General features: G+C 42.1%; 1 protein-coding gene across 4 annotated transcripts in view; it reads right to left on the bottom strand.

Annotated features, from left to right (window-relative positions):
- The window catches only part of cemip (cell migration inducing hyaluronidase 1), a 157,063-nt gene that overhangs the window by 54,789 nt on the left and 85,649 nt on the right, over positions 1-16,625 (bottom strand). For all 4 annotated transcript variants that reach the window (XM_080884666.1, XM_080884668.1, XM_080884667.1 and 1 more), the window contains 4 exons: positions 14,573-14,643; positions 14,334-14,429; positions 9,242-9,363; positions 3,468-3,615 (listed from right to left, as the gene is read on the bottom strand). In XM_080884666.1, the coding sequence (XP_080740792.1) occupies positions 3,468-3,615; positions 9,242-9,363; positions 14,334-14,429; positions 14,573-14,643 (437 nt within the window). The remainder of the gene's footprint in view (positions 1-3,467; positions 3,616-9,241; positions 9,364-14,333; positions 14,430-14,572; positions 14,644-16,625) is intronic.

Raw genomic sequence — 16,625 nt, 5'->3', positions numbered from 1 at the left:
GTCGAGGTTACTGAGATTGATTCCTTATGGAGTTACCGCATTCAAAAGAATTTCATAGAACTTGAACTCTGACCTTCAGAATCAGCATACTTTATAAATCCCTGAGGAAATCATGTGGGTTACAGTTGCTCCAGCGCAGTAACAGAAACAGACTATTTAGCAATACAATATGTTACAGATCTACAAATTTAAGAAATAACACAATATATACAAATCACTCAATAATAAATATCAAGGACTGACAGAGGTGATTATAGTATTGACGGGAATATTACTGAGTAGAAAAGCGCGTGTGCAGAAAGGGTGCAACTACTGCAGTGTTTACAGTGTGTTAGATGGAGGAGATGTGCAGGTAGAAGGCCACGCGCAGGAATGATCTCACAGTCGCTGAGATTAGAACTAAGCTGAGGTTTCTAGCAGATACACCTGTGGTATCAGTTTCAAAGTCCTGTGGTGCTCCGTTCTCGAGTTATCGCATTCACAAACCTTGGCATCCACACCGCCTCTGCCCGCTCAGCAGGATGATGACAAAACCCCATCGCCTTTAACTGCTAAAAACTGTATATGTGAAGGTGAAGCTGAGGCTCTTATGTAACTGCTTGAATTCTGAAATGCCTCAGAAATACTTCTAGCACTACCAAGTTAATCATCATTCCCTGTCCTCACACTTTGACAATGAAGTGTTCTCACACTGGAGGTCTACAGCTGGGCTCCTGTTAGGAAAGGGATTGGTTATCAGAACCAATTAAAGATTTCACATTATATTGTCACCTGGCAATTAATTCACAATACATCTGAGGGGACCTCAACGAGTAACACAATGCCATGAGCAGAGTAACAAATTACTCTCTACACAGAGTCAGGGCCTATTTCCTGATGAACAAACTAACTAGAGACTGCAGCGCGTTGTGCGCTCTGCTGAGAAGGTGATTGGCTGCAGACTCCCATCTCTGCAGGACCTGTACACCTCCAGGACACTGGGGCGTGCAGCTCAGATCTTAGCTGGCCCTTCGCACCCTGGACACAGTCTGTTTGACCTGCTCCCCTCAGGCAGGAGGCTCCGGTCCATTCGCACCAGAACCTCTCGCCATAAGAACAGTTTCTTCCCCTCATGTTGGACTCATGAACAATAACCGTATGACTGTTCCCACCACTAACATGTATATATCTATCTGCTTAGCACTTTTAAATTACATTTTATGTTTATTTAAGTGTTTGTTTAACAGTATGTTTCGCACTAAGTACCGAAGCAATTTCCTAATGTTGTAAACCTGCTCAACATTTGGCAATAAAACTCTTTCTGATTCTGACACTTATGGTCACACATGGACCCTGTATAGACACCTTATAAATGTCCCTGAAGGCTGATGATATGGTTTTACAGACAAGGTCAAACTGATGGTAGAAAGTGTAAATTCAGCAGTAATCTTTTGTCAAATAACTTAAAATGTTGATGGAAGTGAGGCTGTGGTAAGAAGGACCCAGCACTCAGGAGAACAGTGTTTTGATTCACACGCAGCTTTTCCGCTGCCCTCTTCACACACACCGCACAGCTCTCTCCACCAGGACCCGGCTGCTACCTAAACAGGGAAGGAGTGGTTGGTGTGATGGCTGACAGCTGTGCCAGTCGGCCTCCTCTGGCACTGCCCCCATGAACATACTGCTCCACCCCTTCCCTGCAGCTGAGCCACAAACCACACGCCGCCGTAAATGGACTGGTTCTAATATTGTGATTTTTAGCTGAGAAACAACTGAGTCTTTAAAGTTATGAAAGCACTTATTAACCAGAATAAATCTTTTCCTGAGATCACATCCTCAGCTCAGAGAAAAGCCAAGCAGACGCTTTCGTAGAATGACAGCTAGCCTACAACTGTAGTTTAATGCGTTGTGGGAGCGTGTTTGCGGGGTAAATCACAGAGTGTATAGAGTGCTTGTAGCCACTGTCAACCTTGACAAAAGACAACACTCGAAAGCCCATCTTTATATAACAAAAATATAGGGACAAGTCCAGACAAAGGACTGTAAATCTCTGCACAGATGGAGCTCCATGCATTCCAGTCATAGCAGCCCGCCCCCACAGAACATGTTCTCTGAAGCACAACAAGATTGTATGTCTATATAGACTCAGTGGCCACTGTATTCAGCTGCTCATTAACACAAAGATGTGATGAGCCAATCACACGACTGCAACTCAATGTGACATGTAGACGTGGTCAGCAGCCCCGTTGAAGTTCAAATAGACCATCAGACTGGGGATGAAAGGTGATGATGACTTTAAATGTGGCTTGTTTGTTGGTGCCAGATGGGCTGGCTTTCAGAATCTGTTGATCTGCTGGGATTTTCCTGCACAGCGAGTTCTCTTGTTGATAAAGAATGGTCTAAAACAATAAGAATATGCAGTTAGCCACAGTTGTTTTAGTGAAATGAGACATCGCATGAGCGGAACGGCCAGAATGATTCGAGCTGTTAGCAACAGAACTTTAGCTCAAATGACCACTTGTTACAACCAAGGTATGCACAAGGGCTCTAAACATAATATGTTGATGTTCTCTTTACTGACCGCACTCGGTGCTACCCCTGTAAACAAAAAGGGGGAACCGGGGCTACAGCTTGCATGGGTAGCAAAATTGAACAACATAACATTATGAGTTTAAATTTCTGTTGCCATATTCAGAAGGCATGCTCTGAACGTAGCATAATCCACATGAAAGCAGGCTTATTACAAATTCATAGAGCTGATGGTGGTGTAATGGTATAGGGAATATTTTCTTGGCACACTTTGGACCCCTTAGTACCAAGTGACCATCATCAGTGCCAAAGCCTACCTGGGTATTGTTTCTCACCCTCCCCTTACAACAACAGTATACCCATCTTCTGATTGCTGCTTCCAGAATGATGATGTGTCCTGTCACACAACTTAAATCACCTGAAACTGGTTTCTTGAACATAAACAATTTTAAACTGTATCTTTGTAGCTAGAAGTGTGTCACAAAAATATATAGTTTGTTCAAATCTATTTTGTTGAATCTACAAAAGATGCAAAGGCAATGTAGTCTGGCAGGAATAAAGTATTTCTATACCAACGACGTGATTCCAAAGAGCTATTACCCCAAAAAGTGGCATATCTCAGCCTGGTCTGCAGTGCATCCTTAAAATGAAGGAAAATGAAAATCAAAAGACAAAGCAGGCCGAAAACTACCTACAGATGATCAATACCTGAAATTCGTGTTCTTAAGAAATAAGAAAAGACCTGATGCAGGACCTGCGAGCTATGTCTGGACCATCAGTTTATCAAAGCCTCGTCAGAAATGATGTCAGTGGCTGTCAAGAAGCCATTCTTAAGGAAGGGAAACAGGGCAAAAATGCAGGGGTATGGTGTACTGTGAGAAGAAGTCTACGAGTGGAAAATATATACTCGTGCTACGCTTAAAGGTATAAACACAATATACACAGTCAAATGATTATACCTAGTTTTCCACAGAGGAAGCGGACCCTGTAGTTGTGACACAGGCCATGAGTCTGGTCTTTGTTGAGACAGACAAAGCCATAGTCCTTGTGTTTCTTGTGGATCACATCTCCCGTCTGGTTGGATGGAATGCCGTCATGGGTTTCAGCCTGGACAGTGGAAACATGAGAGACACGTGGATAAAAAGTGCTATTTTTACATTTTGCGACACACTGTTGGTTTTATTCCAGCTGTCAACTGTCCTCAAGAGGACCGTCTCAAAATGTTGGGCAACATGCTTGCTCACAGCTTGAGAGAAAAAGACAGAGAAATGTCTGGTGACTTGGCAATAGGACATTTTCTTTTATTGGGTGGCTTCTAAACTTGTTTGTTTTCATAAACTACATCTGAAATTTGTCTGCTGGCTGGCTTATGTTATTGGCAAACAGCAGGAATTTCATAAGGCCTCCAGCATACAGGGCTAGTCCTCAGTGTTCCACGGCTTCCTAATCTGTCTAGACACAAAGACTTACTTGGGCAGAGTCCTACACACATTTTTGGAACTCTAACCTCATTCATTTTCAAACAGCTGTCACAGAAAGAATAGCATGCACCTTACTTAATTATTTTAGCCTACTGATAAGGTACTGGGGCCCAACAGCAATGCTGGGGAAAGTGGTGCAGCAGCATGGAACAACACAGCGGAAAGGCCAGCGTAGCACAAACTGCCAACTCTCCTTGTTTTCATATGCGGTTTCAGTTATTTAATGATAATCTATAAATTTATGTGGTAACCTTTGCTTGACCGTTTCAATTGCTGTAAATCCCTGCTTCTGATTAAACTTTCCAACAGGGGCAATAATAAAACTGTGACCTCTTAAACTCAGCAAACTGTGCTGTGACCACTAAAGCGAGAGGAAAGTATAGACATTTAGCATCTGGCACTGAGCCTCTTCACATACCTTCGGGATGTGTCAGATAATCCAAAACAAATTTGACCCAAATTACACAACATACTGGAAGAACACCACTTGGCTGCTAGAACTAGAGATCCTGCTGTTTTAGAATGAGAACGGCAAACTTAGGAAAACAGACTGTCACGGTTCTGGGTCATGTTGACCCAGCTTTCTGTTTTTCATGCTTTGGTGTTTTTCTAGATTATGATTTATGATTTGATTTATCAGTGATACTGTTTTGATTATGATGATTATTTAGTAGACTTTGGTCAGTGTCAAGTCTGTCTCTCTCTGTCTAGTCCGTGTCTTAGTAAAGTGTTTTGTTTCCTGTTTTACTTTGAAGGTTCTTGTTCCTGTCTGATGTCAGTGTTCCGGCTTTGCTCTCCCTGTCTCGTTAGGTCTTATTTCTCCCAGCTGTGTCCCCCTTCTGTCTCTAATTCCTTGATGACTCCCTCAGTGTATTTAAGCCCAGTGTGTCTTTGTGTCAGCGTTGTGTCGTTAACGGCTGTTCACCCTCACTTGCTGTGTGTTGATTTCCAGTCCTGCATCTCAGTTTAGAGTTTTGTTTGCTTTTGTGAGTTTTATTTTATGTTGAAGTTTTGTTCCAGCAATAAAGCTGCATTTTCAGTTGAAACCTCGTTTCCTAAGAGTCCTGCATTTTGGGTCCACCAGTCCTGCCTGCCACACAGCCGACCATGACACAGACGTTGTCATTTTTTCCGTGAACCTGTTCAGAGGCACGCGGGCTCTCTAAATCTTCATCATTTAAAGCCCCTCATAAGAAAGAAAGCCAGAAAACCTAAAACTAATTTTTTTTTTTTTTAAGTTCAGTTCAGCAAAGGAACAAAAGAGACATAAGGGAACTGGTAGTATGGTTGTTGGAATCAGCATGCCAGAACTGCAGGCCTGGCATCACATGGAAAGCTAACAGCTGGCTGTGACATGTCCCAGCAGTACACTCATGTTGCAGCCATGTTTGACTGAGGACAGATCTGTTCGTCCAACTGGCCAAAGACAACTGCTCACAGGAGCAGCCTCAGCTGACCCCGGTGTAGTGACTCTTCACTGAGACACTTTTAACCTGACTTTAGCATTGCTACAAGGTTTTTGGGCTATCCTCCAGGGGGCAATTTACTAGCATGGTTTTATTTTAGTCACAAAATCAGGCTTCATCTGTTATTGAAATGAAACTTGCCATTATATTTGAAAGGTTACAGTTTGTGGCACATCCAGTGAGGAGGTTGATTTCCTTTTGCAGTGTTTTAAGTGTAACAGAGTTATTTTTATGTCTTACTTTGATCTAGTATTAGAGAAAGATTTTATTTTAAATTTCCCTTGTTTTATCCATAGAGTCCAAAGTTTTCTTTGGACAATAAAGACTTAAACCTTAAAAAGAAAACCCCTGGGCTTGGGGGGCTAATGATGTAGGTCAGAGTCAGAGAGACTTTATTTATCCCCAAGGGGAAATTAAGATAGATACCTAGACCGTACATGCAATACACAAACATCACATTACATAACATGGAAAAGTCACATGACATGCAGGTTAAGGATACATGAAAAGATCAGCAAGCAGCAGTATGGCTCCAGGCCACTACTACTACTACTAGATGTTTACTTTGAGAGTGCTGATGCAGAAGTGTAGAGAAGGTCAGAAGGAGTTAAAGCAGTTGCACTGTGTCTTGTGGATCGAGAGAAAGCATATGGTATTGTGCTCAGAGAGAAACTTTTGTACTGCATAAGGGAGTCAGAAGTGGCACAAAAGTATGTGAGGGTGGTGCAGGACAGTGAGACACTTTTAAGGCGTGCAAAAGAAGTGACAGATGACTTCAAGGTGAGGAGGGGATCATATCAGGAATCAGCTGCGATCTCCTTCCTGTTTGCAATACTGATGGAGAGGCTGACAGATGAGGTCAGGCTGGAGTCTCCGTAGGTTGCGGTGTTTGCAGATGATATTGTGATGTGTAATGAGACTAGGGAGCAAGTGGAGAGGTTGAGATATGCTGTAGGGAGAAGAGGAATGAAACTCAGCCGAAGCGAGACAGATACATGCGTGTGAATGAGAGTGAGGTGTAACAGTGGAAAAGCAAGGGGTAAGAGGTAGCGAAGGTAGATGAGTTTAAATACATGCCATCCAAAAGGTGGAGTGGGTCGAGATGAGTGTCAGGGGTGATTTGTGACAGAGGGATAGCAGCAAGAGTGAAAGATGGTATCCTTGCTATGATGTCTGGTTTGGAGACAGTAGTACTGACAAAAAGACTGGAGGCTGAGCTGGTGGTGGCAGACTTGAATTTGCAAACAATTCCTTTGAGAGTGACCAGGATCGACAAGATTAAAAGCAGCAGCTCAAATTGAGCGGTTTGGAGACAAAGTTAGAGACACGACTGTGATGGTTTGGACTTGTGCAGTGGGACAGTGGATATAATGGGCAAAGGACATTGATGATGGAGCTGCCAGGCAGCGAGAAAAGAGGAACACTTCCGAGAAGTTTAATTGATGTAGTGAAGGAGGAGATGAAGAGGGTCGGCATGACAGAGGAGAATGCCAGCGATTGGATAAGACAGAGGCAGATGATATGCTGTGGTGTCGCCTAAAGGGAGAAGCTAAAAGAAGATCAAGATATGGTACAAGATAATGTCAGGGTTACTGTAAATCATCTAAAGCGTAGTACAAGCTGACAGTGAACCTGTATATAAGCAGAATTACTTCTATTGAAGAAAATTGACTGTTCAGTGACAGATCTAAGCTTGTGACCTTGTAAACGTGAAAGAGGAAGATGGTTACAAAGAGATGCATAAAATGCCTTTTCAGTCAGTGATGATCTAGTATTATTGGTGAATTATATCAACAGCAAGCTGACTGTATAAAATGTATGAAGGTCGCACAGAGATTTCTACACTTCTTAGGGAATTCAGAAACTGCAGAATAGGACAGCACATTTCTTTGTTTCATTTTGTTTCCTGGGGCCAGCTCTTTGCTCTGATTTTAGAGCCATGAGCAATGCAATTAAAGACCATCCCTAGTTCAAACTAAAAGGCTAAACAAATCACAAACTATTACCAGACAACTAAATAAAAGCTGCTTTGTGATAGCTCAGCCTCCTGTTTGTTTTATGGTTTTATGGTGATTTACACCACTCACCACTATGATTAACAGTTGTTTTTTTAACAATACTCGTGATCACAATGGGCAAACATACATTAATATTAAAAATCTAAGCACATTCAATTAAATTAAAGGAAGAACAGCAACTCAGAAACAAAGTGGTAGGACCCATAAACTCACAGAGTGGAGTCAGCGGATGCTGAGGTGCATGGTGCACAGAGGTCACCAACTTTCTGCAGAGTCAGTCCCTACAGACATCCAAACGTAGATCCAATGAAAGAAACTCTAAACGATTTAGCGTAACAAGACATTTTGGACAGTTTTTTTTCTCCCAAATTTGTGGGAACAGCTTTAGGGATGGCCTCTTCCTGTTCCAACATGACCGGACACCAGTGCACAAAGCAAGGTCCATGGATGAGTGAGTTTGGTGTGGAAGAACGTGACTGGCCTGCACAAAGTTCTGACCTCAGCCCAGAAAGTTGATTGTCTTCACGTGGCCATTAAAACAACACCACATCCAGATGAACAGAATCTGATTTGAGGATATGTTTACCTGATGAGCATGAATCAAGACCTTTGGGATGAATTAGAACGGTGACTGTGAGCCAGGCCAACGTCAGTCTGACCTCACAAATGCACTTTTGGAAGAATGATCGAAAATTCTCCAACACTCACAGACCTTGTGGAAAGCCTCGCAGAAGAGTTGAAGCTATTAAAGATTAATGTGCAGATATAATGGTTAACTCTATGGGTTAAGACTAGGATGTTACTCAAGTATGCATGTGAAGTCAGACCAGTGATTTACAATACTAACCACATAATATGCCTTAATATGATTGGTGTGACTGGTGCACAGCTGGGGGTTATATTTCTTGCTGAAGTGAAATTTGCATTAATAAATAATATCTACACAATAAATGTAAGAAAAACAGCTGCGTGAGGGTATAATACAAAAATATGTTTGGGATCTTCTGCCTGACAGGTGTGTTCACCTGTCACAGAATAGAGAGTTATTATACGGCTTTATATCAACGGTAGGAATGATTTCCAGATGGATTCTCTACGGCAGCACGGTTGAAGGAGCTGGTATGCTTTAGAAGTGTGGAGCAGTTTGTTCAGTGACTCGAAGGAATCAAACCTTCCAAAAAGTTCAGCTTTTGTGAGTGCCTTTCTGAATCATGGCCAACCCACTGAGCTGACCACAGGTGGACTCCAATCAGTTTGCAGACATCTGACAGATGATCAGATGGCTGCAACAGATCACCAGTGGAAGCTGGACGCAATACTTATGCACGTGTTGTATTTCAATTTTTTATTATGTCACATATGTAGAATTTTGACATGAAATATTAATTCCATCCACTTTGGAGGTTGTAACGTGACAAAATGTGGAACGAGTGAATACTTTTTGGATGCACTGCAGTAAAGTTCAGCAAGTTAACATTAACGCACACATCCAAGCATAGATGCAAGGATGGAGTCATTAACACATTAATAGTGAGAACTTTTAATTAGGGACAGTAGTAATATTTTAAATTGAACTTTTAGGAACCAACGTTGGATCGTGAAATACACACTGAATTTATTTCTTAGTATTTTCTGTGAAAGATAAACTCATTTCATTTAGATTCCTCTTTTTCTTGAGCGTATTGATGCTTAATTGCATTGTCTTACTCCTAATGAAAGTGTCACTTATTGTAAGTTAGGTTGTGTTGTTCTCTAAGAATATCTTTACCTGAATGTCCAGCGGGCTGCTACATAGGCGGTCTGGATAGGCTTTATGCAGATCAGACAATTTCTCCCAGTCTCCAGATCCCCTTTCATCATCCCTGTCAAACCAGTTTGACCATTCTGCCTCTGTAGACACAAAGAAACACAAACACACACTTCTATATTGGTGGGAAGATGATGTGGGGATGACATCACCAATCAATTACAGCTCGGACAGAATACCCGGTGCCCAAATGAAATACTGGAGAGCTGAGCTGACATAACGACATACTGATTGATTGATAATACTTTACTGATCCTGAAGGAAATTGGGTTAAGGCTGCTGGCAACCAGCGCCATCTTACCCTTCCGAACATACATACATTACACAAACATCACATAGGGAAGACGGGTCGGAGAGGTAGAACAATGGAAATACACAATATGAGGAAAGACGGGGAGAAAAAAGGACTCCACCCAGACTGATATCAGATCAGCTCATATGATTAAGAAAATAAATGGTGTAGCTCGGGTGTTAGAACAGGTCACCTACTGATCAGGAGGTTGGTGGTTCGATTCCTGGCTGCTCTGTTCTGCGTACCAAATATCCTCGGGCACAATACTAACCGCATGTTGCTCTCTGGTGCATTCAGTGGTGTGTGAATGCTAAAAATATTTTCTGTTTTAAGTCAACACAAAGCGTTGTGGGGATCCCCAGGATTTCTCTGGCAACAGCTGAAGAATGACCATATTCTGCAGGTGCTGCTGTGCAGCGTGCTGACTAGTGTCCTCGCTGAACTCTATTACAACCTTTCACCATTTAATCTTTGCCTCAGCCTTCACTTACTTTCTCTTCTTCATGTCCAGAGTTATCCTACAGACTACTATCTGATGCTGACTAACTACATTGTTGCCTGACAGCAGCTTGCAGTCTCCTGTCTCTTTGAGATTGCACCTTCTGTCCACCTGTATGCACCGTTATCCACTCTTATAGGTCATCCTATGTTCCTCCCTCTTCTTAAAGTATGTTTTCAACAAAGCCATTTCTATCCTTTTTGAAAAAATTGCTGCCATCTGTCCATCTGCATGTCTCTTTTTAACCCACCCATGAGAACCACGAGTCAGCTCAGATAAATGAGGAGGGTTGCGTCAGGAAGGGCATCAGGCGTAAAATCTTGGGAAAATTAAACAAGGTGATCATAAAGAACGAGATTTCCAAACTGAACAGACTCTTGAAATGATTAAGTGCTTTGGGCAAGTTTGTGTCAGAGGAAAGACCTTTGATTCCAGATCAGACACCCTGATGGTCTTGTGTGAACTGAAGGGAACCTGATCTGGTGTAAGTCTTCTTTCTGAGGTGCATCTTTGTGAGGAAGCAGAGCTCTGGCCCTTATTTTTTTTATAAGAAACTCCTCTGCCACTCCTGATGAAGACTTTAATAAACGGCTGAAAGAGCTAAATGAAGGACTATGGACGGCCCTGAAGCTCTGCTGACTACCACTCAACTACCTACTAACGCTACCTATTTAGCACACCAATATATTGCCGATGTATATCCTCTGTGTGGGTAGTGGTAGGTGTTTGCATATTGGGAAGCGATTGTTTCTCTGTTTCTTAGTACTACCCACACAGATTTAATGTAGCTTTTTCCTGAGCAAGACCTCGGGATGATGTCGCACACCTCTGTTTCACCAACGCCTTTTCTCTGTCTGCACGATCTGACTGGAGAGACATTATGTAGCACAAACATTGTTTTCCCACTGAAAAGATGTAGCACTGACGAGGCATTAACATAGCTTATTGACACAGCAAATATAGTCTATGTCAGCAATATGTTGCTGCACTTTGTTTGATTGAACACAGTTTACTGACTATATTCCTCTGTAACACCAATGTTGCAGCGACAGAGGTTGGAGTCGAGATACTGAGTCTATACTCCAAGCAGGGGGGGATGGGCTGTTTATTTGTATATTTGTCCCTACAAAATACTTTTGACAGCAGAAAATGTTACTGCCTGTTGGTGAGGTGAGCAGCTAATTAGCAAAGCAACCAGACTGTAAGCTGATAGTAGCTAACACAGCCTGGCCTGGAAGATGGACAGCAATCAAGCAATGCTCAGAGTATCATGGGGATGCCAGGATTTGTCTGGGTGTGTTTATTGTATCTCACCACACTGCATAGATACCTACAAAGAACACCAGGTTCTACTTGGAATTTAATATTTCCCTGTAATAATATTGTTACATGTTCTGCCTTGTCGTTGCACTAAGCTGTAGTGTGAATCTTAAACACAGAAGTCCTTCAGATATGAAGTAGTTTTTTATTATAGCACAATGTGTCATTGCAACACTTGTGCAGGACATTTACTGGTCAGAAGCTGCCACAACTACCTCTGTGTGTCTGCAGTGCAACAATAGTACCCAGTGTCAATAACATGAGCCAGTCTGCCTGAAACAAAAGCATGAAGATTTTGCTTGTGTTAGCTATGTTGCACCCCGGCAGCCTGTAACAATATAACAGTTTGATGGAAAATGTTTCTATGTTTTAAAAAACATGGAGCATAGAGACTTTCTTTCATTCTAGAGTAGCCATGTGGCTACAGCCAAGATAACTGCTAAGATGTAGCACAGCCCCAAGGCATGTAACAGCTGATAACTAGAACTTTCCAGGAGGACAGTGTGGTGATCACAGGAGTGTAGTAAAGTGATGTTTTTCCTTCTCTTAACTGCTAACAAATGTAACGTGTTGCTGGCTTCATGACCTCAGCTACTTCTACATCTTGCTCTGTTCTGTGAATGCTTCCATTTCGGTCACATGTGGGAATTCTTCCATTTTACAGCAGTTTCTGATGTCTTCAGTGTCCACGTGGCTTATGTTATGTTCCCAAAATCTATAATGTGTAATTCGTTTAAACGTTCAAATTACACATAACCAGGCTAAGCTAGCGATCGTACAATTAGTAAGTAGTAATGAACAATGGTTTGTTTTTTTGTTTTTTTACATACAGTGACTTGCAAAAGTATTCGGCCCCCTTGAACTTTCCCACATTTTGTCACATTACAGCCACAAACATGAATCAATGTTATTGGAATTCCAGGTGAAAGACCAACACAAAGTGGTGCACACGTGAGAAGTGGAACAAAATCACACATGATTCCAAACATTTGTTACAAATAAATAACTGCAAAGTGGGGTGTGTGTAATTATTCAGCCCCCTTTAGTCTGAGTGCAGTCAGTTGTACATAGACGTTGCCTGATGAGTGCTAATGACTAAATAGAGTGCACCTGTGTGTGATCTAATGTCAGTACAAATACAGCTGCTCTGTGACGGCCTCAGAGGTTGTCTAAGAGAATATTGGGAGCAACAACACCATGAAGTTTTTGCACATGTTTTTTGCACATGTCGAGGAGCGTGTCAGGCTACATTTCACTGTGTGTTATACTTGTATAACTATGCATGTGACAAATAAAGAACCTTGAACCTTGAACACAGCAGACAAGTCAGGGATGAAGTTACTGAGAAATTTAAAGCAGGCTTAGGCTACAAAAAGATTTCCCAAGCCTCAAACATCGCACGGAGCACTGTTCAAGCCATCATTCAGAAATGGAAGGAGTATGGCACAACTGTAAACCTACCAAGACAAGGCCGTCCACCTAAACTCACAGGCCGAACAAGGAGAGCGCTGATCAGAAATGCAGCCAAGAGGCCCATGGTGACTCTGGACGAGCTGCAGAGATCTACAGCTCAGGTGGGGGAATCTGTCCACAGGACAACTATTAGTCGTGCACTGCACAAAGTTGTCCTTTATGGAAGAGTGGCAAGAAGAAAGCCATTGTTAACAGGAAACCATAAGAAGTCCTGTTTGCAGTTTGCCACAAGCCATGAGGGGGACACAGCAAACATGTGGAGGAAGCTGCTCTGGTCAGATGAGACCAAAATGCAAAACGCTATGTGTGGAAAACTAACACTGCACATCACTCTGAACACACCATCCCCACTGTCAGATATGGTGGTGGCAGCATCATGCTCTGGGGGGGGGCTTCTCTTCAGCAGGGACAGGGAAGCTGGTCAGAGTTGATGGGAAGATGGATGGAGCCAAATACAGGGCAGTCTTGGAAGAAAACCTGTTGGAGTCTGCAAAAGACTTGAGACTGGGGCGACCCTAAACATGAAGCCAGGGCAACGATGGGACGGTTTAAAACAAAACATATCCATGTGTTAGACTGGCCCAGTCAAAGTCCAGATCTAAATCCAATCGAGAATCTGTGGCAAGATCTGAAAACTGCTGTTCACAAACGCTGTCCATCTAATCTGACTGAGCTGGAGCTGTTTCAAAGAAGAATGGGCAAAGATTTCAGTCTGTAGATGTGCAAAGCTGGTAGAGACATAACCTAAAAGACTGGCAGCTGGAACTGCAGCAAAAGGTGGTTCTACAAAGTATTGACTCAGGGCGCTGAATAATTACACACACCCCACTTTGCAGTTATTTATTTGTAAAAAATGTTTGGAATCATGTGTGATTTTGTTCCACTTCTCACGTGTGCACCACTTTGTGTTGGTCCTTCACGTGCAATTACAATAACATTGATTCATGTTTGTGGCTGTAATGTGACAAAATGTGGGAAAGTTCAAGGGGGCCGAATACTTTTGCAAGCCACTGTATGTAAAAAAACAAAAAAACAAACCATTGTTCATTACTTAGTTAGCTTAGTATGCTTAGTTGGTAATAATGGGAACTGTTTGGGCTACCCTTGTGGGTGACTGTAACAAAGGTTTGTGGTCACTAGTGCAAGTTTTGGGAGATATATATGTATATGGTATAACTAGCAAGGTAAAGAGCACTGGAAACAGGCTCTTTAAGGGAAAAGGCTCTGTTCATATTAGTGCACCAGTAAAACCTGTTGCTTTGGCTGCCCCTATTCTTTGGGTACCATTGTGGTTAAATCCAAATGACTTCTGCTGCATTTATTTTGGATGGCAGTGTGTCCCTGATAAAAACTAAGTGGTGTTTAACATCTTGAGAGACACTGAGGCGCTGCATACTTTTGTCTGTGTATCTGCTCTCCCATTCTTTTCAGAAAGAAACACTGGAGTGGCTATGTGTCCGCAGAGTTACCTTGGACCCACTGGCTGCTGGCGGTGACGGTGAAATGCTCCCCAAAACTTGACTGAAAAACTTGAGCGCTCCGGGCCTCTGAAGACGCCTTAGTCCCTGTTACAACAAATTCTGTTAGTGCCGTAACATAAAACTTGCTGGGTTTCCTGGATGAAAAATGCTTTGATCATGTCATATCCCATTAAAATCATGCTAGTGGCAGGGTTAGGTTTTTAAAAAAAAAAAAAAAAAATTCCTACCTTGATAGACAGCAGTGTCCTCCACAACAGAAGACACATCACCTTTTGTCACTATAAAAGTCCAGGGATGCCTGTAGATAACAAAAAAAAAAGCATATGAAGAAAGAAGCCAGAAAATGGTAGCAAATCAGACAGATGAAAGCAGTAGAACGAGGGCAGAGAGTGGAATGAAAAAATGTACAGAAGGCACAGAAAGAACAGAAGCGAGAGATGAAATGAATAAGAAATGAAGCTGAGCCAGAAGCAAAACTGTCTGGACTAAGAACTGCCAATAATGATTGTTCTTTTCACAGGTTCAGCGTGTGCCATGTTGCAGAACCCAAAGTTTTCAAATCTTGTTTCAAGATTCAACAAGACCAATAAAATAATGCTGTCATTGTGCTGACAGCTCAACTCAACTGTGAATGCAACTGCGTTTGCATTCACAGGATGAGGTTCTCTCAGAAGTAGTGACAGCAAGGGAATGACTTCTGAAACTAAAACATGTTGATCCCTCTCTTGTAACTACAGGACATTAATAAAGAACCCAATCATGGTCCAGTCTGCTTCCCTTAAGCACAGTGACCTCTTTCTGAGAAGAATTAAATACAATTGTATTTATATAGCACCAAATCACAACAACAGTCGCCTTGATGAGTTTTATACTGTAAGGTAAAGACCCCACAATAATACATACAGAGAAAACCCCAACAGTCAGATGACCCCCTATGAGCAAGCACTTTGGTGACAGTGAGAAAGAAAAACTCCTTTTTAACAGGAAGAAACTTCCAGCAGAACCAGGCTCAGGGAGGGGCGGGGCCATCTGCTGTGATTGGTTGGGGGTGGGGGGATGGAAACAAGACAAAAGACAGGCTGTAGAAGAGAGCTAGAAAATAATTATAACTCATAATTAAATGTAGAGTGGTGTATAAACAGTTGGTGAGTGAAAAAAGGTTAAGAGCTGGTTTAACAGAAGGGGGCCTGAAAGCTGGAGGCTCTGCCTCCTATTTTAAAATACTCTAGAAACAACAAGTAGGCCTGCAGTACGAGAGCGAAGTGCTCTATTGGGGTGATATGGTACTACAAGGTCATTAAGATAAGATGGGGCCTTATTATTTAAGACCTTGTATGTGAGGAGCAGGATTTTGAATTTGTTTCTGGATTTAACAGGAAGCCAATGAAGGGAAGCCAAAACAGGAGCAATCTGCTCTCTCTTTCTAGTCCCTGTCAGGACTCTTGCTGCAGCATTTTGGATCAGCTGAAGGCTTTTCAGGGAGTTTTTTGGACATCCTGATAATAATGAATCACAGTCGTCCAGCCTGGAATAAATCCACAAGATATGATGTTGAGACAGGATTTTAGAGATTTTAGAATTTGTTCAATATGCACATTGAAGGACATGTCCCGGTCAAAACTGACTCCAAGATCCCTCATGGTGTCATTGCAGGCCAAGGTTTTTCTATCCAGAGTAAGTATCTGGTTAGATACCATGTTTTTAAGATTTTCATAGTCGAGTATAATAACCTACAATAACCAGTTTTATCTGAATTTAGAAGCAGAAAATTAGAGGTTATCCAGGGCTTTATGTCTTTAAGACATTCCTGCAGTTTAACTAATTAGTGTTTTAATGACTTCATGGATCGATAAAAGTGGGTATCATCTGCATAGCAGTGTAAATGTATGCTATGTCTTCTAATGATGCTGCCTAAGGGAAGCATGTATAATGTAAACAGAATTGGTCCTAGCACTGAACCCTGTGGAACTCCATAATTAACCTCAGTGTGTGAAGAGGACTCTCCATTTACATGCACAAACTGGAGTCTATTAGATAGATATGATACAAACCACTGCAGTGCAGTACCTGTAATACCTACAGCATGTTCTAATCGCTCTAATAGGATATTATGGTCGACAGTATCGAACGCTGCACTGAGGTCTAGCAGGACAAGCACAGAGATGAGTCCACTGTCAGAGGCCATAAGAAGATCATTTGTAACCTTCACTAAAGCTGTTTCTGTGCTGTGATGAGCTCTGAAACCTGACTGAAACTCTTCAATAAGCCTCTGCAGATGAT

This window comes from Rhamphochromis sp. 'chilingali' (assembly GCF_963969265.1).
Source record: "Rhamphochromis sp. 'chilingali' genome assembly, chromosome: 6".
Taxonomy (NCBI): domain Eukaryota; kingdom Metazoa; phylum Chordata; class Actinopteri; order Cichliformes; family Cichlidae; genus Rhamphochromis; species Rhamphochromis sp. 'chilingali'.
This window is presented reverse-complemented; position numbering and strand designations above follow the sequence as displayed.